General features: G+C 45.4%; 1 protein-coding gene across 1 annotated transcript in view; it reads left to right on the plus strand.

Annotated features, from left to right (window-relative positions):
- Positions 1 to 415: 415 nt before the first annotated feature.
- LOC119395690 (formylglycine-generating enzyme) overlaps positions 416 to 21560 on the plus strand; it is a 100489-nt gene continuing 79344 nt past the window's right edge. The window contains exons 1-2 of the mRNA XM_037662693.2: positions 416 to 770; positions 14326 to 14528. Coding sequence (XP_037518621.1) covers positions 521 to 770; positions 14326 to 14528 — 453 coding nt within the window. The 5' untranslated portion in view covers positions 416 to 520. The remainder of the gene's footprint in view (positions 771 to 14325; positions 14529 to 21560) is intronic.

Genomic DNA, 21560 nt, shown 5'->3' on the forward strand with positions numbered 1-21560 from the left:
CATTTTGGATAATACAACTGCTGATTTGTGTTAAGGCTGCTATTTAAAGCTGAAAAACGAAAAACAAATTTTTTTCTTCGGTGCTTTCATAATTCAGGCATTAAAGGGTTATAGCATCCGCGTTTCCTTCCCACACTAGGGGTCCCCGATTCAAAAAGCGCGCTCTCAACGTTTCCGAATCGTGCGCACGTGATGTTATGGTGCTCCACCGCGACGGGCGCTGGCTTCAACGAAACGATGCTTGGCGGGTGTTTCGAAGCTACACCAGCAGCAATAATTACGCCTTACATTAGAGACTAGAGCTCTATTAAAAAGAAGGAAATGAGTACAATGTCTAGGAAATGAGAGCGAGAGAAACCGAAACCGTTTCAGTTGCCGGTTGAGCCAATCCGAGGCCAGCGTAGGTGTAAAGCACGATGGGTGATTGCACCGGCCACCTGCGGGAAAGCGGACGACAAATCGCTCATTTTTTCGGAGTCGTGCATGTCGCAGCACCTGTGGCGCAGGACGCTGTCGTGGGATGGCGATTCTGCGGGTTGTGGTCCTCGTGTTCGCGGCCGCTGCGGTGCTTGGCGATGACCAGTGTTCGGATCAGTCGTCGAAGGTGGTGGACGTCAAAGACGATGATGGCCAGAGCGCGGGCGACTCGTCGTCTTGCGGTTGCGGTCAGCTGAAGCGTTCTAGCAAGTCGGTTGGTGAAAGCAACGACCAAGAGTCGAGGGTGGATTCCGAAAGCGCGGCGCCAAATCCTACGACATCTGATAACGATGGTGGGTGCCGATGCCAACTGCTATTTCGTTAGATATCCTGCTAGCTGGTAGAGTGGGGATGCACTGCACTAATCGGGCCACCAAAGCGACAGTAAATTTGTTCGAGCCTGCGCTGCGACTTAACGAGCACTCTAAACGACTGGGCTGTTCCTGTGTGCTTAAACCAATGCGATCACAAGCAGCAGGGGTTGCTATGCTTGAGGGAAAAATCTAGCTCCCAGTGTTCGCGTTGAAAGTACCGTCAGTGTTGTGGTTAAACAAGCTCGACTAAACGACATTATATCCACGAGGCGTTCAGATCATGGGTTCTTAACGGTTTTATTTTAATGGTGCCTTTCTGTCGAGAATGCGTTTGAATTATTTGCCCTCGAGGAATCATTCAACCGAGGACACAAGCAGCTGTGCTGCTCTTGTTTTGCGCGCCGGTGTGTGGCCGCGACATGCGGGAAAGTATCCGCTCCGCGATAGCGAGGAGAAAGTATAATATTTTTTTGTGACTCACAGCTGTTGGTCGCTTTAATCTTTGCCCGCGCTAGCATCTCAATAAGGCCTTATTTTCGCCGACTCATGCTTGCAATCTCAGGCACTTTCCCTCAGCATTTGATTGCGGGCCATCGACTCTTGCTTCGTTATCGCATATATACTCGATTCCTCATTGATAAATGTCATTATTATATATTGTCAAGTTAGGCCATGTTTGTCAATCAACAGCGCTGTTCCTGCACAAAAACATTCGGTTTCGAGTCATGCAGAGGCAGCCAAGCTCGCGCCCACATTTAGCTTCTCAAGGGCACTTAACAGAATACATTTTTGAATATTGTTACAAAATGCCCTGCCCAGAAGTATGCAATGCAAGATTGAATTGAAATATATTTATACAAGTTGGTGCAGTGCACATCTGCTAGCCAAAGCTTGTCCTCATTTAGAATGAACAAATGAAGCACTCTGTAAGGCACTGCACTGAAGGGGCCCAGTGACGTTTTTTTAATATGCCTTCTTTAGCACTGGAGTGTGCGAAGCATTGAAGGCTGAGATGTACACCAAAATAATTATAAATATTGGTGCGTGGGAACTGAAGTTTAAAAGCCAAGTAGACAATGCAGCAAAAACATTTCCTTTCACATTTCATTCTGCCAGTGACCTCACTGGCTGCTTTCAATGATGTGCACCTCTTATGGAGATATACCGTCTCTCCACATGGTGGCTGTTGCACAGCACAGCCAGCATCTTGCTGCAATAGTTTTCAAAATGTGATGTTCAAAAACAGAAATCCTTTTTGGAGTCAATAGTCAATTTCATGCCATAATCACGACCACACTGAGATACGAAATCCTCTTGTATCTTAGTATAAAGGATGTTTTTATATTTTTTATTGAACAATAGTGTTGCCAAGCTGGATCTAGGCAAACAATATGTGCGGCTTGGCTTGTCTAGCAAAGCAGAATGCAAAGCCACTGGTGTCACTGTCACATGACCAGCCACTACTTCCGGTGCCCAAAATTGCCATTGCATTTTGCAGAAGGTGGTTTCTCCATTCAAATAAAATTATAGATACTTCGTCTTGGACGGTCCTACTTCCGCTGTGATGTCATCACATTTTACAGTACCAAATCAAATCAAACTTTATTTCGTCCACAAGTGTGTGTGTTTTGGAACATGAGGGCTCGAGAAAAAGTGGATCTATCCACTTGAGAAGCCTCGAGCCCCGTTTTACATGGCATACAGCGAGAGCATGGAAGTAATTATACAGTACTGATATAATACAATACTTATACTAACACAAAATTACAATACAATATTTACAATAAACACTATACAATACGATATGTACACACTGTTTAATGATAAATCATTTGCATAATTATGAGATCAGAGTCAGCATTCCTTTATACAATAAAAAAAACTGAAAAAAAAAAGACAAAGGAAGAAGGGAAAAGAGTAAAACTTGCAACTCGTTGAACAGAATCTATAGACCTCGTGAGCTGGTATGGTGGCGCTACTGCTCTCGCCCTCTATCGGGCTAGTGGTGCACTGTTAGGATTGTCGCCTACGGGCCCGACTGTATGTTTCAAGGCGGCGGCTACGGTTGCGGCGGCCGCTGTTCTCCAAGAACGGCCGCCGTAGTTCTTTTTTTTTCTGTCTGCGTGTGTAAATACGCTGTGCTAACTTATCTTTATTTATGTTTTTCTTCCTGTCTGAAAAACCTCTCAAACTACAGCCGTTTAAAGCTGCCGAAAAATCAGCATGCAGCAACTCTTGTTAACGTAAGCGTTCAAAAAAACTTCGTCCCCTATTCGCCTCAAGCCATTCGAAGAAGACAGGCCCCTCTCAGTCATTCTTTTCGCTGAAAACCGAACTGCGAGCCCTACCAACAAAAAAAAAAGAAAAAGCCGACAAAAGACAGCTGTTTGCGCCGGAAACAAGTTCTTTTCCGTCTCTTGGACACCGTCTCTTGGGAACAGTAGACCACCCCCACCCCCCACCCCCAACCACACACACACACAAACACGCTCACAGAGCACGCACACACACAGGCGAGCGAGCGCACACACTTCACAGACAGTGAGACTGCAAGCGAGCGCCCATCAGTTCGTCTGGTTGTCGTCTGCTAGGAAAGCACATCGCCAGCCACGGCCGCCAGCCCGCGCGTGAACGTGAGGACAAGACGCGACGATCGTCTGTTGTTCTGCGGTTTCCGTAGGATTGAAATTGTAATAACGTGTGTTTCAAAAGGAGTTCTTGGTCGCTTGGTACAAAGTTGCACGCGAGTGGTCAGTGTGTGGTCTGCAAGAAGAATTGATGTGCGCGACGGAATCTTCCGACATTATTGGGAAATGCAGAGTGCAATCGAAAGCCGAGGACTACGCCGAATGAGTGGAGGTGAGCTTTTGATTTTTCAGTGCTCTACGTGTGCTAAGCCATACCGAACTGTTTTCGTTCTCAGCGAAGAGGACGCGGCAAATTTGTGTCTGGTTCCGCACCGGCTACCCCTGCTCGTCGCTCTGGCTGGCAAGAAATCACGCGTGAGAGCAGGAGACGCAGACAGGCCCATTGCCCCTCTTGGTGGCTGTTGTCAGCCTGCTATCTTCCTATTTCTTTGTGACCTTGTAAGCTTGTGTATACGTTTAAAATAAATAATAAAAGGCGAAAAAAAAACGCACGAAAATGGGGACACTTATGTACAGAATTCGAGGCGTTGCTTACGCAGCCCCGCACAGCTGCGGTAGAGTTGCTTTCATTTTCGTCCTACTTCTGAGGTAACCCGCAGAATTTTAAGGCTAGTTGCTTCCGAACGGTGTTCCTACAGCTCTTGTGCCAGCCATGCACGCAGAAGTACGAAAAAGTACCGGACTACTGCGACGTTTTTACGTCCTTTCGGCGAGGAGCCCTGAGTTTCTACCGTGACTGCGTGCCCGGGAGCAACAAACGACAATCCTAACTTTTCAGCCGCGGGCGTCAGGTGGCGCTGCCTGTTCGGTTCAAAGCTGCAGCGCACTAGGCCTATACTTTTTGCAAAAAAAGAAAGGGCTTCAACCCTTGGCGACAGAATGCTTTGATTGCACTGTTCCCAGTTGTCTCTAAATTTATTTCACGTTGATCGAGTTCATTTAACATCTTTGGAAGCGTATGACGAAGCATTTGTTTTGTCAGCATTATGCGTGAAAAAGGTGTTTTCCTTACATCATCATTGCTTGAATTATAAGACCTTGTGAGTGGTGTCAACTCAGAAAGCAGAAGTAGTGATGAAAATGATGCACTTCATTTGTGTCGCTGGGCCCCTTTAAGACACTTGCTATTTGTTGCACATATTAACGGCTTTGTAAGAAGTGATGACTCAATCTGGTGCATCATTCTTCACAACTCCAAAGCACACACACTGTTCTTTTATGTGGGAATTTCATGCCACGAGTAAGTCAGCTTACTTCTGTTACAACACCTTGAGGAGTTGTATTTCATTACCCTATACCTACATACCACTGTACAGATTATGTACAAGCAATATTGTCAGAAGTTGTAGATATGTTAATGAAATTTCAAACTCAAGAACGAGTCTAGTGCAACGCATTTGCATAACCTCGCAGTCTTGTATGGTGTAAAGGTACTAAAACATTGCTGACGAATTTTGTTGTTTTTAGAGAAAAAAAACTTGTTGAATTACAGGTCACTCGTATAACGCATGTACCTCTCATTTTGTTTGCCATGCAGTGTGTAAGAATATTGTCTCCTAGTACCTATGAAGTACTTTACAAAGTACACAAGGGTCCACTGTTAAAGGGAACATTGGAGCTCGTGACGGCCGGTCGGCGCCACCGCCGGCCGGTGGCTGCAGCCAGTTTTGCGCAGGCGCAGTGCGCACTGTGAGTGGTGCTCTTTTGTCGCGTGAACGGCTCGCTTCTCTACGATTCGTGGCGCGGCAGCAGACGGTAGCGGACGACGAAAGAGTACCATTCACGGAGCTAACTGTGCCTGCGCAAAACTCGTTGCAGCCGCCGACCGGCAGTGGCGCCGACCGGCCGTCACGCGCTCCGATGTTCCCTTTAACAGTGGACCTCTGTGTACATGCCTGCTACATGTTGCTTTTTTCTGCCAAAGTGACATCTTGCCTCACTCGGTATGTTTATTCATTACACAACCACGTACAAATTATGAATTTCAAACTTTGGTTTGCTTTCTTCCAAACAAATTTAATAAATGTAATTTAACACATAAGCAGTTATGCAATGTGTTCACTCATGATGTTCTTGTAAGTGGACTTTCTTTGACTCTTTTTTCTGAATTTCATGAGTGAAAATTTATTATTACACTATATTGTATTGCCATGTTGCCTAGGAAACATGAGTCTGTACAGGCTGCTGCTACGCAGCTTTTTTTTTTTGCATTCTCTCTACTTGTTATGTAAATGCACCTTCATGGTGGCATAAAATATTCTCTTGTGTGATCTGCAAGCAGAGGTTTGCTTTTTATGCTTATGAGGCCATAGACCCATGAAAAATTTCGTGAATGATGGGGCACATTTGGTTGACCAAAGGCTGTCAGTTTAGCCATTGCAGTCGGTGGTATCTAAATTCAGTCTACCTCTATTTCTCATGCGGTCAACTGATAGAGCAGCCTTCGCTGCGGTGATTTTCTGTCTCTTTTGCATTTTGTTACAGAGTCCAATTTTTCTTTCCATTTAAGAAAGGTGAAAGCTGTGTGAGCTCTAACTCACACAGAGTAGTACATCCATTTGCATTTTCAGTGCGTCTTGCCTCATGATTGAGGTTCAAGTGGAACCTGTTTGTCACCTCACTCAAATGTCTCGTGATTGATACTGTTTGCTGATGAAGTTATTGTCATAACCATCGGCATAGAAGACATCCTGTGCTGCTGGTTGGTTTAGTATAATTGTGATGGGCAGCTGAAAAATTGAGAAGTTAGTGACCCAAGACGCTCGTTTCCAGAGCGACCAACCCGTTAAACAACCTCTGCAACTCACCAGTGTGGGCTCGAAGTGACGTCTCCGGAGACATTGTATTATTCAACAAGGGCACAGATGCTTTCTTTAATGCCTGCCCCATTAATGGGAGTCACATCTCCTGCGCACCGCACAGTGTTCATGCCAAGATGCTGCAGACAAATTAAACTTCCTCGTAAAATTTGATGAAGCAGCTCACCAACTAGCCCATCAGTACATGTTAAGTAAGTTCCTTGTGAATGCACCATGCAACTGTGCCTTTCCTACCCTCACAGGCTTGTGCACATTACAGAAAGACAGATATTTGTTACAATTACTGTAGTTAAAAGGGTAATTTTTACAGTTACTGCCTTACAGAAATAACTTATGATTTACTAAAAAGCAGTTGAATACATTGATATTACTCACCTTCCAATATTACGTGCCAGACATTCATTTACCTGCCCACACTAGAGATGTCAATTATGACATGATCTGGCCCACAATTAGAAAGATTCTATTGTTTGGCAGTGCCACGTGCCATAACAAGGACACCATGCTTAAGTGCGGACTATCTTAACTATTGCAGTGCTTCCACACGTCTTTAAGGTAGGAATAAACCTCAGGCATATATGCATGGGGCATCTGTAAGAAAGGATGAAAAATGTTATTGCCATTGCATTGGAACTTGTCACAGTTCCTCGTAAAACATGTGGGTGCATTTATAAAGCATCAGGGGTTGCATATACATAGTATCTACTGCATCCTTTCATGACAAAACTAACTTTTGCTAATGTTGAAAACACTGGGGCATGGACAGTGAACTTGTAGTGGAAAAGTTTAAAGCTATCACATGAAAATAGAAAAGCAAAACCATCGTGAGAGGCCAAATGCAGTGCCAACAATACAAGCTGTACAACCTGCCGGTAAGACGAGGAAACAAATACACAGTGCTAAAGTTTGTCTGTCAGAACCTGTGCACTTGTAAGGCTGCTGCATTCGACTGCTGTAGGCAGGCTGCTGTTGGTCGAGCCCAATGCGAATGCAATAAATTGATACCTCCTGTGACAAGATTGTCTTGCAGATGCAATGGTTACATATCAGAGAGAAGCAACAGGAACCATTAACGAGTACAACAATAATTCGTCATAATAAGAGAGTAACAGAAAAATGTTGTTCATTACGATTGCAATCAGTTGTTGTAGCATCTTGTCAAATGGAAGCTTAGGGACTGTGGCAGACTGTGTTCAAACTTCTGTCTGCTGAGAATGATTGCAGTGGTGCAGTGCTGTCATGCAACCTCTTAACACTGTTAGAGATGTCCTGTTGTATTGGGTGCATTTGGTGGCAGTTGGATAGTCTAGGCTTTCCTAGTTTTGGTTTTCAAGGAGGTGCTGATGACACATTAAAGAAAAACATAGCTCTCACTGTTCTGGTTGGTGGCAGAGTAGCACACAGTCGGGCAAGGAGAGTCGCGTAGAAGGCATGTGCCAGAAGAATATATTGCAGATTGCCGATCTTGCGGAAAAGAATCCATTACAGCTTGCTCCTCTGGTTGCAAAAATTTTGGTACCTTTAAAGAATAGTTTATTTGCATTATTCAAAAATAAGACCAACCAATGAAGGGTCCGTTATTCCCTTTAAGCAGGTGTTGGGTGACTGGCTGTGTTACCGTAAAAAAACAAGATGTCTCATGGGATCTTTGAACACCTCTTCGCCCGATCATCCCCTTGAAAAGAGGTGTACTGATGGTCCTTTCAGTTGATTGATTCCAAAAATCCTTCTCCGCATGTGCCATATCAGTGCAGTGCGAGTTCCCCCTAGCTGTGGTTTCAGAAATAGTCTCGCTTATGAGCCGATGAATCTGCTATCTGGCTTATGAGTGGGACTATGTCTTTAGTTATGGAGATGATCAATGATAGTGCTGGGTCTTCTGGACAAAACCTCTCCTGCCTTTATTTATTTATTTATTTATTTATTTATTTATTTATTAGTATACCCTTAGAATCCAGAGGGTGTTATAGAGGGGATGGGTAAAATATATGCACAGAACAATAACAATAACAACAACAGTGAAGCAAACACAGTAATTAGCGATAGTTAAAAAAACAAGAAAGAAAAAAGAACAATAGTTTGCAGTTACACCATAAAGGTTCCAAAACTACAGATTGAACAGTGCTCGGTTCTTAGTGGCAGCGATGGAGGAGGAAAGGCGATTCCAGTCTCTGCTTGTTTTCGGGAGGAAAGAATTCAGAAATCGGAAAGAATTTAGTGGTATTTGACTATAGACTTGGTTGGATGGCATGCAGCTATTCCGGGCGGAATCGCAGTGGAAATGCTGCTGCTTGCACGTGCGGTTTTTCTGCGTATGCAGGTAGTTGTGTTGCTTGTGGGCACAAAAAGTGTTATTATAGAAGCTCGAGCTGCTTCTGATTTTCATGCGCAAACATGCATGTCCATTTCTTGTGTCTAAATGAGAAGTGTATATCGTTTTCTTTGATTATTACACACACACACACACACACACACACACGCACACTGATTGAGGCCAAAGCAACAGATGAAACAGGTTGTTTCGATACGCAGAGCATGGACTGCACGCCAGCGTAGTCGTGTTTTCCAGCCAAATGGCGTGGTGTGAGGTTCTTCCTTTTTACAGTAGGTGGTGGTCACAATTTTGAAATCATTTGAAGCTTCCTGAAAAAAAAAAACGCGCACATTGCAAAAGTACAACGTGATTCATTGTGAGAACATCTAGAAAGTGAGAAACATTTCAGTGTTCCTTGTATCGACATGCCTCATGAAGATCGATTGGACTGTCTATGAAGTCATCAAGATGTGAAGTAGGGACCTACTAATCAAAGCACATGGCAAGTTGCAGTATAAGAAACTGACATACCGTATGGCTGCTGAAAGGAAGCCCATATTAGTTAGTGCCCATAGAGCACTGCACGGGCCGGATTTTACGGCCCGGGCCCGGCCCAGGCCCGCTTTACGAAGCCCGAGCCCAGCCCGGGCCCATGGTTCCAAGCGCGGACCCGGCCCGGGCGTACTCGACCGTACCCAGCCCGAGCCCGGCCCGGGCCCGTCGTTCCAAGCCCGGGCCCGGGCGTTCATTACTAAACTAATCCAGGGCGCGCTTGTTCATGACCAGGCCCGACCCGGGCCCGCTAGAGGATATTAGTTGTTGATGATGATTATTAATGATGCCGTGCGCTTTGTAGCGGGCGATCGGACGGAAAATCCGGTGTGTACATGCATCGAAATGTTGCTTTGCCCACAGTGGTAGCTCAGCGGTTAAGCTGTTTCGCTGTTAAGTCCTAGGACGCGGGTGCGATTCCCGCGGCCACGGCGGCCGCAATTTGGTAGGGGCAAAATGCAAGAACACCCGTGTATATACTTATCTTTAGGTGCACGTTAGAGAACTCGAGGTGGTCGAAATTGATCCCGTGCCACTACGGCGTGCCTCGTAATCATATCGTGGTTTTGGCACGTAATACCAAGGAATATAAATGAAATGTATCGTATGTGTCAACCTCGAATAAAATACCGAAATCTTTATGCCTCCCATGGGAACAACCGTGATCTGGCCCATTGTTAGTGCTGTTAATATATATATATATATATATATATATATATATACATACGTGTCACTTCAGCTTGGCACAGTATACCTTAGACCATGGAATGCATAACATTCGCGTGTGCTCAAAGGCCCGACTTGCGCCTTTTAATGAGTGGGTCCGGCCCGGCCCAGGCCCGCGACTTCAAGCCCGGGCCCGCACTTTCAAGCCCATGCCCACCGGAAAACGCTTCGGACGGCCCGGGCTTTCGGGCCGGCCCAGACCCGTGCAGTGCTCTAAGTGCCCACACTATAATGATATGACCACCGTCAAAGGTGTGGTTTCAGATGATGTATGAAATACCTCATGTATTTGACCAAGGATGAACTCCTGGCTGTATGAAAGAAAATTGAGATCAAATGCAATGAGAAAGAACTACCCAACAAGCACATGACACTCGCCCTTGGCTCTAGCACAGTCCCTGATGCTAGAGAAACAGGCTTAGTTAAATAATGGCATGACAAACGTGGTGAAGCAGTAAAAAATGAAGTAATACATCACACGTAAGGTCAACAAGAGGTGGCAAGAAATTGCCGTAATCAATGTTTTTAGATTGTTGGTTGACTGAAGTGAAACAGGAAGAGAAAGTGCAGCATTTCTTTGCCATAGTACGCATGTTTGAAGCAAACAGCACGTGAACGGGGCAGATGTTACAAGAAAAGGTCCAGTGGTTTATTTTGGCAGGGGTGATTACAAAGTGACCTATCACTTTTAGTCCTGTGTGATAGCATTCCATAAGGATTGTGCAGTAATAGTTTGGTAGGGTTAGCAGGCTAACTTTGTAAAAGAGCACAGCAGTGTGACTGCAATAAGGAGCACTTGCCATCACCATTATACCATCACCGAGCACGACTGTCTAGCCATCATTTGGTCTGTAGAGAAGTTTCAACGTCATCTTCAGGGTCACCATTTCACTGTGGTTACTGACCATCACACCTTATGCTGACTCTCGACACTCAAGAACTTATGACATGAACAGCCTTTTTCTGCGTTTGTCAAAGCTACATGCCTCAAACCAGATCACCATAATTTATGTGAGACAACAACAAGGATTTATGGATAAGAAGTTTGACTGTCATAAGTAGTGAGAAACACACCCTACACAATATTCCCCTAATCATGCATGTACTGGAAGACAGCTTGTCAATATTGTGGGCATTTATTCGACATATCTTCGTTCTCCATACATGTTCATCAGCATGTGGCGTTCTTCTTCGTCATCGGTTGTGGGAACTCGTCCTCCTGACTGGGATCTGTGCCTTGTATGTGGTCGCTTCACCGTGTCTTTAGGACCTAATAAAGGTCGCATTAACAGTTCCATCACAAGTGGTGGAGCTGCGGGGTACCAAGTACTTCTCGAGTCCAGACCTGCGTTCGGGCTATTGGCAGATATCGATGCATGTGGACGATAAAGAAAAAACAGCGTTTTCAACACCAGATGGGTTTCACGAATTCAACATCATGCCATTTGACCTTTGTAATGCGCCATAAACATTCGAGCGCATGATTGAGAGCATTTTGCGAGGGCTGATGTGGAAGATTTGCTTGTGCTATCTGGACGGTATCGTTATTTTCTCATCAACATTCCCTAAGCAGCTGCAGCGTCTGGACAAAATTCTCACGTGTCTTGCAAATGCAGGCCTTCAGCTGAACACCAAAAAGCATCGTTTTGCGAGCAAGACAATTAAATGTTAAGCCACATTGTGAGCAAGGATGGCATTCGTCCTAGCCCTGGCAAGGTTTCCACTGTTCTACACTTCCTGCGTCCCGAAAAAGCCAGATGGAGGTCTGGCCTCGGTTCATATTTTTATTTGAGAGTTCGCCTCAGTAGCTTCGTCTTTGAAGAAAGTGTTCAGATCAAGCGTTCCCTTTGTGGGGTCGCCCGAATGTGAATCAGCATTTGCCCATCTGAAGTGTGCCTTCACATCCTAATCAGTACTTTGCCATTTCAACGAAACCCTGCCTACACTCCTGCATATGCATGCAAGTGGCCACAGCAATGCTGGTATTCTCCTACAGCAAAACAAGACTTCTTGTGAGAGGGTCATCGCATATGCAACCCGTGTATGGACAAACAAATGCTGCAAAGAATTTACCATGACTGAGCAGGGGCTGTCTAGCCATCATTTGGCATGTACAGAAGTTTCATCCTTATCTTCACAGCCGCCATTTTACTGTGGTTACAGACCATCACCTTCATGCTGGCTCTTGACACTCAAGAGATTGTCTGGGGGCCTTGGTCTCTGGATTTTTCATCTGCCAGAATATGACTTCAATATTACATACAAGTCTGGTAATGAACACTAGGATGCCAACGCGCTTTCTTGCTGCCCACTTCCTAGGAACCATATAATGGTCCCACCTCTGCCGTACGCAATGAGCCTTCGGACGCTCATTCTCCACATTTCATCCTTAGCTGCTCTGGACCAGATTCCTTCAAACGAGCATGGTTCATTTTTATCCCACCGACACGCTGACCCTTACTGTCGGTGCCTCATAAGACGATCTTCGCGGAGCTTCAAGCCCACCTAACGCCCACCTTTGTCGACAGCTGAAGCAATTCAAGCTTCCAATACAAGCTCGACAATTCAAGCATGACTGTCATTATGTGTATCCATGATATGTGTTTAAAAAAATTGAACCTAGACATTTAATATGTGGCATTATTTTATGACTACATCATTGAGTGTGTAGTGGGCATTGGACAGGCGATAGCACTGTAGTGGACAGTGTGCTTTGGTCCGCAGAAAAAGACGAAGGGACAGGGAAGCTCGGATTGTGGCCTAACCGGTTCTTGGCCGATCCCCCAGTATGGGTATGAGCCACAGCTTCTAGGGTCTACTCTACTCTACTCTACATCATGGCTGCGACATCAGCCTAGTTACTCCGCAAATAAATATTTGCTTGCTTCCAGCCTTTTGTTCCCACATGTTGGTGGCAGATAACAGGTTAACCATAGATTAACTTGCATAAAGATGAAATCAATTGCCTTAACAGTTATCTTCCACGTAGACCCCCACGCGTGCCGGATTGATAGGTTCGCCTATTGCATGGGCATGCGCAGATAAGTTTTTGTGCCTTCTTTCTTTTCCGCCGTTGTGCATCTCTTCAATTGTTAGTCGGCGTTTGTGGTGTCCTGACTTCTTTCTTGTGTCCGTGTTTGCACGCCCTATCTTTGTAGAATGAAGGCAATGGGATGCATGGTAATCTGGTTGCTGTGCCTCAAGTAGGAGCTGGAACATCCTCTCGTCAAAAGTGGAACCCCGCTTTCTAGTGATGGGGTGATGTGGGGGGCTTGTTAGGTACTAACAATACAAGATTTGTAGAGAATATCAATTCCATTTTACCCCAAAATTTCTATCAACTATCTCGAACAGTCCTTACATTTTTCAGTGTTTTAACTCTTGAAAATGCTACCATTTCCTTTTAAATTGCAGAAAGCTCGCAGGTTTCATATGGAACTAGAGTGGTTTCTTTTAGCTTCACCTTGATCCAAGTAGAATTTTGTTTTGGGCTGGTTTGCGGGGATTTTTATATGAAGAAAGCTTTTTTTCTTTTGGTGCAAAGTAAATGAGGTCACAGAAACGCAGATGGGCACCCTTCCTGTTATTTGTTTCCGTTTCCTTGTTTAGGTTTTGCTGCAAAAAGTTCTTTCACCTTTATATTTTTTTCTTTTGCATCCTTTAATTTCTTTATTATTATTTTTCTGTTTTGCTATCACAATAATTGTTGTGTTTTTCTAACAACTTCCTGCATTTTATCTCTGCTTTTGAAAAAAATATTGTTATAGCTTTCACTGTCATTAATTTCTTTGTAGCCTTCATTAATCTGTGGAACTACTTCCTTTTATAATTCATGTCATGTCTCTTAACAGTTTTTTATGATCACAGATTTCATGTGTGGTCATTGCTGTTTGTTCCAATAATTGTTGTCATTATAGTCCTCACCATTCTATGACATGAATAAACTGACCTATTGAGTGTAGTGGGCACCTATGTAGGTGCATAAACAAGAGTCTTAGGGAGCCTGGTCAACTCATTAGGCAGGCTAGCTGTGCTGCAAGATGTGGTTGCGTGCCGTCTTTTGTCTCGACGGCATGAATAAAACGGCAGGGGCAATTCAAGAACCTAAGGTTGCTGCTTATGAGTCAGATGGAATGCTTTCTTTTTTAAGTTTGATTTATCTCTTTTCGTGCCTCATTTTTTTAGTTTTGCTGCTGATTATAGTGGATTAAAGGTATAAGTTTTGTTTTCCTTTTGAAATAAAACAGTACAATTGTGTGTGCATCATAAAAAATTGCAACATTTTAGCTTTTCATGTTATGAAAATATATTGTACACATCTGCATTTAAAACGCTTCTCATAAAATATAAATGTGCCTACATTTATGAATTTGGATACCTAAGACGTTTTACCTGCTCAGTTTTGGTGCCTAGTAATCTGACCTGTAACAGTCAGTGACGAAACAGGCATGAATGTGACATCCATGTTTGTCCAGGTGGCACAGAGCACCCGAGAACGAACCAAATGGCGCTTGTGCGTGGCGGTCAGTTTGAGATGGGAACGGACAAGCCAGTGTTTGTGGCTGATGGCGAGAACCCTGCGAGGCCAGTTCGGGTCAATGACTTCTACGTTGACGTACACGAGGTCAGCAACGCCGAGTTCGAACGTTTCGTTAAAGCCACTGGTCACGTAACCGAGGTGAGTCCTCTGAAAATTTTGGACCAGAGAAGAACACTCGTTTTGAATAACAATTTACCGTGACTGCATGTTATTTCAGATTTACTAACATGAAAACGGTGAGGACAAGTTTCTCAGTCTAACAAGTTTGCAAATGTTTCGTCTCACGTCATATTTTAATGTTGACATCATTGGGCAAGCACCAGTCTCCAGATAGTGACACTGAGCTGTCTCACTGGCAGCTGTATTCTGCACTTGTGAATAATAGCAAAGCCCTGTTGTGTTTTAGTAGTGCAGCAGCAGAAGAAGCTAATTTTGGTAGCAACACTTCTGTGAAGTGACACTGTATCACCGGCATGACTGCATTGCTGCAATGCTCAAGTATCCGAAGATCTCCACGTGAGAGATGTTCAAACCACAGAAGCCAGTGTATGGCTGAGTGTAGGCGATTTCTGCACCGGTCTAATAAACAAATACCTTTTCTTTTATTATGAGATGTACAACCAGCAACTAGTATGTGTGGATGGGTGACATAGGCTGGACAAGCCAGTGTTTGTGGCTGATGGCGAGAACCCTGCGAGGCCAGTTCGGGTCAAACAGCCACCAAATAAAACCACTTGGCTACAGCACCAAAGAGGCTAAATGGTGTCGAATAAAATGGCAAAAAGATATTCTCATCAGAAGCACTTAAAATGCGATCTTACACAGCTTGTGGGCGTTGGAGAAGCCAAAAAGGAGGTAGAAGGACGTGGCAGTCAGGCCACAGACACAGGAGATGAAGTCACAGAAGGCAAGACTACACTAATGTTGTTTCCTTCTGTGTTTTCTTGCTTTCTGTGCCCCTCTAAGTTTGCGCTGTTCTACTGAATGTTGCGTACCAACAAGCCCTAGCTGCTCTTCTGAACTTGGCAAGGGCAGACTTCTAGCCTTGTTAGCGCGACATATTCTTAGTGTTTAGCACATAAACTTATTAAAATAGGCATGAAAAGGCGAACACAAGCACTGACTTTCAACCATGCTTTATTTGAAGCTGGATCACAGATTTGTACATGAGGTGTGACAACTCAGGCATGCACATACAGAGTGGTATTGAGGAATGATTGTTCCTTCTTTGGTTAAGGATAGTGAAGGCGTACTGACACAATCTTTACCTAGCCTTTGAATACTAGTTGCCGGTTCAACTATCAGCCTTATATTTGCACACAAAGACAAAATCACTGCTCAGAAAGCTGCCTTCCAGCTGCCAGGCCAACTCTAACAGCTGCTTTTATGGCCGATGGAAGTTTGCCACCATGCCATACCTGCACAAAATATCCCGCAACATAAAAAGGTAGGTGCCCCGGCAAACGTCAACACGGTTTTCACGGCGCTGAACATGCTGGGAAAACAGCAAAAGCAACTACACAATAGCTGAAGAAGTCTGGGCTATGATAAGGATCACAGAAAATGTTATGTATCCTGCAAAGTATGTGTTGTGTACCGGATAGCCTTGTTGTGTGGTAAACACTGTGCAGGGCAAGCAATGTCTCACTGATAGGCTCAGAGAGTGCTGCAGCAATGTAAGGGAATGTGCGATGGTTTGGCTAGCCATGCATTGCTGCATGTGTGGTTTTCTGCCACTTTTTCATGAGTGTGTCAGTGTGCGTAAACACAAAGAAGAATCCACTAGATTGATAATTGGATAGGCAACTATTTGAAAGCTAGGCAGAGGCTGTGTTAGTACACTTTCACTATCCTTTTGAAAGAAGGAACTATCATTCCTCGATGCCTGTCTGCCTGTGCATGCTGCAGTTGTGCTGCAGTTGTCTCATCTCATTTTATAAATTTGTAATCCGGCTGCAGAAAAAACATGGCTCAAACTTGGCGCTTCTTTGTGTCCCTTCTTGTTCCTGTCTTAATCCTTGGTGCGACAGCAGGGCACATATGTCCTACTTTTCCCCCTGTCTGCAGAAAAAATGTTCCCCCACATCACCCGTTGCAATTAGCGCAACACTAAGTCACTCGTATCTTACCTAAGTCTTCCTAATCTCGAGAAACATTCTTTTACCATGCTTTCAAAGGGCGGAAGTAGTGTTACGATGGTGTTGGATTTCAATGAATTTTTTATGATGGCTTCTTAATTTTCCTGTTCTTCAGATAGAAAGAACCTACCAATCAAAATGCCGGATAATTTCCTCTTTTTCTGGTTTTTCAGAGAGGTAATTTTAGCTTCCAGTCATCACGTGTTTTTGTAAATTTGCCCCATCGCTTGACCGATAAATGTGTCGAAACACAATCCCCTGCGAAATTGCCATGCTCATCCCTCTGTGTAATTGCGGATATTGGTACGTGGAAGTATTTTTCTTGATATCATATACCTCTTGAAAAATAGGCACATATTTAGGGCAATAGCCTTACTCAACAATTTCGACAGCCAAGGCAAGGATAGGCAAATGGGCAAAAAAATGGTTGGTGCATGCAGTGAAGTAAGCTTTACAGGAACAGACCAAAGTGCTATGAAGGCTCACAAGAGGCGCAGGTGCAGGTGGTGTTCTACTCCTGGAAATGAGGTCCGCGCAACTCAAGAAGTGATGCTCTGTGCCACTTGCGTCGGTCGTTTCATTGCAAATACCCGTTGATGAAATCGCGAGATGGCACCTTCATGAGGCAGTGGGACAATGTTTTCCCACTTTTTGAAAACACTCTCATGAATCAGTGGGACATATGTGTCCCACTTTTTTTTCAGTAAACTACTGGTTTGATATTGATGAAATTTGTTTTATACTATATCTTTGTAGTTTATATCAATATACCACAGCCGATCTTTATGTCATCATGTAAAAAATAAGGCAAACCTACAAAAGGTTAAAGGGACTATCAACCGCATGGAAAAAAATTTTTTTTTTTATTGTTGTGAAAATCAGAAGATAGTCTGTCACATCAGCAGCAATGGGCATCCTGTTGTCCCGTAAACAAGGAATTATATTTTTAATTTAGCTCGGAAGGTGGGGAAAAAAATGACCCATAGCATCAGCCAACAGTGATGTGGGTAATCCGATTGGTAGAGGTAAAACACCCGCGCAGATAAACTTTGCTTGAAAACAAAAACTTAAAATTGTATTTTCTGCACTTCTGGCAGCTTCTGCCTGCGTGAGAAAGTAATTTTTGCTTTTTTTCACGCATTTGCTGCTGGCACCGCCTTCGGGTTCATCGGCTTCAACTCGTCCGCAGCCTTGCCTTGGGCTTGCATGCGCTTGTCGTATGTGATGCTGTCTTGCTTATAGGCTGTTTTTTGGTCCAAACAATAAACATTCCTCTTGGTCTAAACAATGGAGCATTTTTGCTGATCATATGTATTCAAGGATTCCTTACTTCATTGAGGAAGCCTTCATTGTGGTGAGGCCGCCTTATGTCACTGTGAAAGTTAACTTGCTGAGGGGCCCTCCATGACGTATTTCTTGGTGCTTCCTCAGCATTTCCTCGGCGTAGGTTGCGTCGGCTACATTTGTATGCCACTGCCGACCCTGAATGAGTGCTTCACCTCTCTGCTGGCCTGGGCTGGTTGGTACATCATTTGGATGAGAAGCATTAGAGATGGAACAGTGAAAGGACAACAGACGAGGCGACAGCATGCGCATTGTCGCCCGCATGCGGCGGAAAAGTGCGAGCCATGCGAGCACGGCGCTGAGTGCCAGCATATTAGATGCAGTCAAAGTAAAAAAAAAACACATCTTGGGCGAAGAGCAGCGCGGGTAACTTCACGGAATTTTCAAATCACACCTGTGAGTTCTCGTTTGCAGAAGTGTACTGGTACTCACCGGGGCTAAAATCACTTCATGACACGGTCAACCCCATGAAGTTCTGTAGTGAAGATTTTTCCTTCAATTTCTTCATCGTCATGGCGTCCATGTTGGCTGTCACGTAGAATATACGCAACACGTGTTACGGGGTTTTATTGAGGCACTGAACGACAGCGACGATCGTAGCAGCAGCAGGAAGGGCGTAGCCAGAGAGCGAACTGTCAAAGCGTGCCAGCCGATGGCGATGGGCTTCTGTGCGTGTCGATCTTCTTACTCACAATCACCCCCGGTATTGAGAGGTAGCCATCCTAGCGACCTAGAGAGAGGTGAGAGGATCATAATATGGCTTGAGGCGGTCAATGTGGACTGTCTCTCGCCTGCGACGATGGAGATTGGAAGATGGCGTAGCGGGTTCGACCACATAATTAACGGGAGAAGTTTGTGCAACCATGCGGTAAGGTCCGTGGTACTTCGGAAGGACCTTAGACGAAAGGCCGGGAGCAGCAACTGGCGGTACCCAAAGCCACACGAGGGAGTCGATGGTGAAAGGGTGAGGAGGTGTCTTGGAGTCATGGCACTCTTTTAGGCCACAGTGTTGATCGTACGTGAATGAATGGGCCAGTTGTCGGCATTTCTCAGCGTGCTGAGCGACCACAGACCGAGGTTGGCAGTCGGCAGAGTCCGGACGGTATGGGAGAACCGCATCAATGGTGTTGGAGGGTTCGTGGCCGTAAAGCAGAAAGAATGGTGCGAATCCGGTAGTAGCTTGAGAGGCAGTGTTGTACGCGTATGTGACAAACAGAAATACAAGATCCCAATTGCAGTGGTCTGACGCAACGTACATCGACATGTCACCAAGAGTTCGGTTAAATCTTTCAGTTAAGCCATTGGTCTGAGGGTGATAAGCGGTAGTGGTGCGGTGAATAATTTGGCATTCAGATAAGAGTGATTGCAGCACGTTCGAGAAGAATACGTTCTTCACCCTTTATTATTGTTGTGTCATTGCTACTTCTTTTGTATTTGTATTTGTAATAACCACCCTGCATGGACCACGAGTCCGCAGTATTGAATAAATAAATAAATAAATAAAAATACACGACCCTGATCACTCAGCAGTTCACGAGGGCGCCATGGCGAAGTGGTGGAGCTGGTGGGTACGAAAATCTCGAACTTCGCAACCGGAAACTCAAGCCAGCCTCTGCAATGCTGAAAGAGGGACCGACACTACCACAACAACTCGGTGCCCCGGTGACTACAGTGGTCTGTCATGGCCCATTGCGTCAACGCGACCCACCAATCTTCAGCGGTGCAGACGAGCACGATGTGGAAGACTGGCTCACTGACTACGAACGGGTGAGCGTGATCAACCACTGGGACCGACGCAGGAAAGCTTAATTACCTGTCATTTTACTTGAGCGGTGTCGCCAGTGTGTGGCATCGAAACCACCAACGTGACATCCCAACATGGGCTGCCTTCAAAACTCACGTGACGGAGGTATTCGGGCGCTCCGCGGTTCTCAAGCTTCGAGCCGAGCAACGTTTGCATGGTCGTGCACAGTAGAGCGGTGAGAATTTCACAAGAGAAGACGATGTTGATCTATGTAACCGCGTTGATGTCACAATGGTCGATGCTGAGAAGATCAGGCATCTATTGAAAGGGATTGAAGACGATGTCTTCCAGATGTTGCCGGCTAAGAACTCGTCAACAGTTGTTCTTTTTTTTTTTTTCTGGAGGGGGTGGGGGTTACTTCCCAAAACCACGATATGATTATGAGAGACGCCGTAGTGGAGGGCTCCGGAAGTTTCGACCACCTGGGGTTTTTTTAACGTGCACCTAAATCTAAGTACACGAGCCTCAAACCCGTCAACAGTGTCTTAATAAGTCTTTGCCAAAGTTTCGATGAACTGCGCAAACAACGCGCAGCCACCCGCCAATCTCCTCCACGGGCGACTTCAATGTCGGGCTTGGCTGTTTCTCCTGATACCACATCCCTGCTGCTGCAGATTAAGGATTTCGTCCGAGAAGTCGCTCGTCAGCTTTTGCTGATTTCGCTTATTCACTGCCATTCGAGTTGGCGCCCGCTCTCCAAAACATCACCAGGCAGCCGACCACGTTCCACCTTTTCTCCATCAGGCTCCGACTGCTGCTCCCCCGACGTGCGCCGAAGTCGCTTCAAGGCCTGTGCTGCAATGTTACGGCCCACGTCACCCGCCTATGTGCCCGCCAATATCTCCACCTGTTCGACCAGCAGTACAGTACACATGAGCTGAAGACCCTTGGCGCACGGAAGACAACAGTTCTATTTGTTTTCTTTGGGGCCTTGCTGGACACATGGCACGTTACTGTCACCATCGTGCACCGAACGTCTCCAACAATGTGCGTCCACCATCTGTCATGTCGACCCCACCGTAGCTATTCGGACAGCTATGAATCTGCTCCTGTCGCCGAGACAGCATTCTCCTCTCGCCATTCACCTTCCCCCATGCACTGACAGCGGAGCCCTCTGCGCCAGGAAAACTACATAGCGCAGTTCAGGAGGCAAGAACTGCGGTGCCAGCGAAATGTATAAGGTCTCAAATTTCTCTGAAAAACGTTATTGAAGTCGCAATAGAAGAAATATTGACGCTAGCTCTCGTCGACACCGGCATTGCTCTTTCAGCGATTGATGCCTGCATTTGCTGCCGCCTCGGAGAAGTAACGATGCCACTTTCTGGACTATCCCTTCATGCAGCCAACACACCGCACCTCGAGCCGTCCGGCGCCTGAACAGCCCGTGTCGTCATTCAGAATGTCCTCTATGTCGTCGAATTCATAGTGTTGCCATCATGTTCTTATGACATCATATTAAGTTGGGATTTTCTCTCCACACATCATGCGATCATCAATTGCACCCACGCCAAAATCGAGTTGTTTCTGCTTTTGACAGATTTATCGATGACATGTACTCTTGTTGCAAAATTGCAGTTTCTGAAGACACTGTCCTGCCGGCCTGGTCGACTGCTCTTGTCAGCATCTATTGTAACTCTGTAAGTGGCGGCACAGTGCTTCTTGCACCGTCTGAACTTCTAGTTCGCCGCCGATCACTACCATTGCTGTTTGCTGTCCTTGAGTTCAATTCTGGCGCCTCTGTGATGTACGTGTCAAACCCATCGGACGAGCCAATTACTTTGTGCCGCCGTGAAAGCCTTGGCAGAGCCAAGCCGCTGGCTTCATTTTCAATCTTTCACACAATCGACAACTTCGCCGACCGGGCTACCCTTGAGACATCACCTC

This window comes from Rhipicephalus sanguineus, chromosome 6 (assembly GCF_013339695.2).
Source record: "Rhipicephalus sanguineus isolate Rsan-2018 chromosome 6, BIME_Rsan_1.4, whole genome shotgun sequence".
In the NCBI taxonomy this organism is placed as follows: domain Eukaryota; kingdom Metazoa; phylum Arthropoda; class Arachnida; order Ixodida; family Ixodidae; genus Rhipicephalus; species Rhipicephalus sanguineus.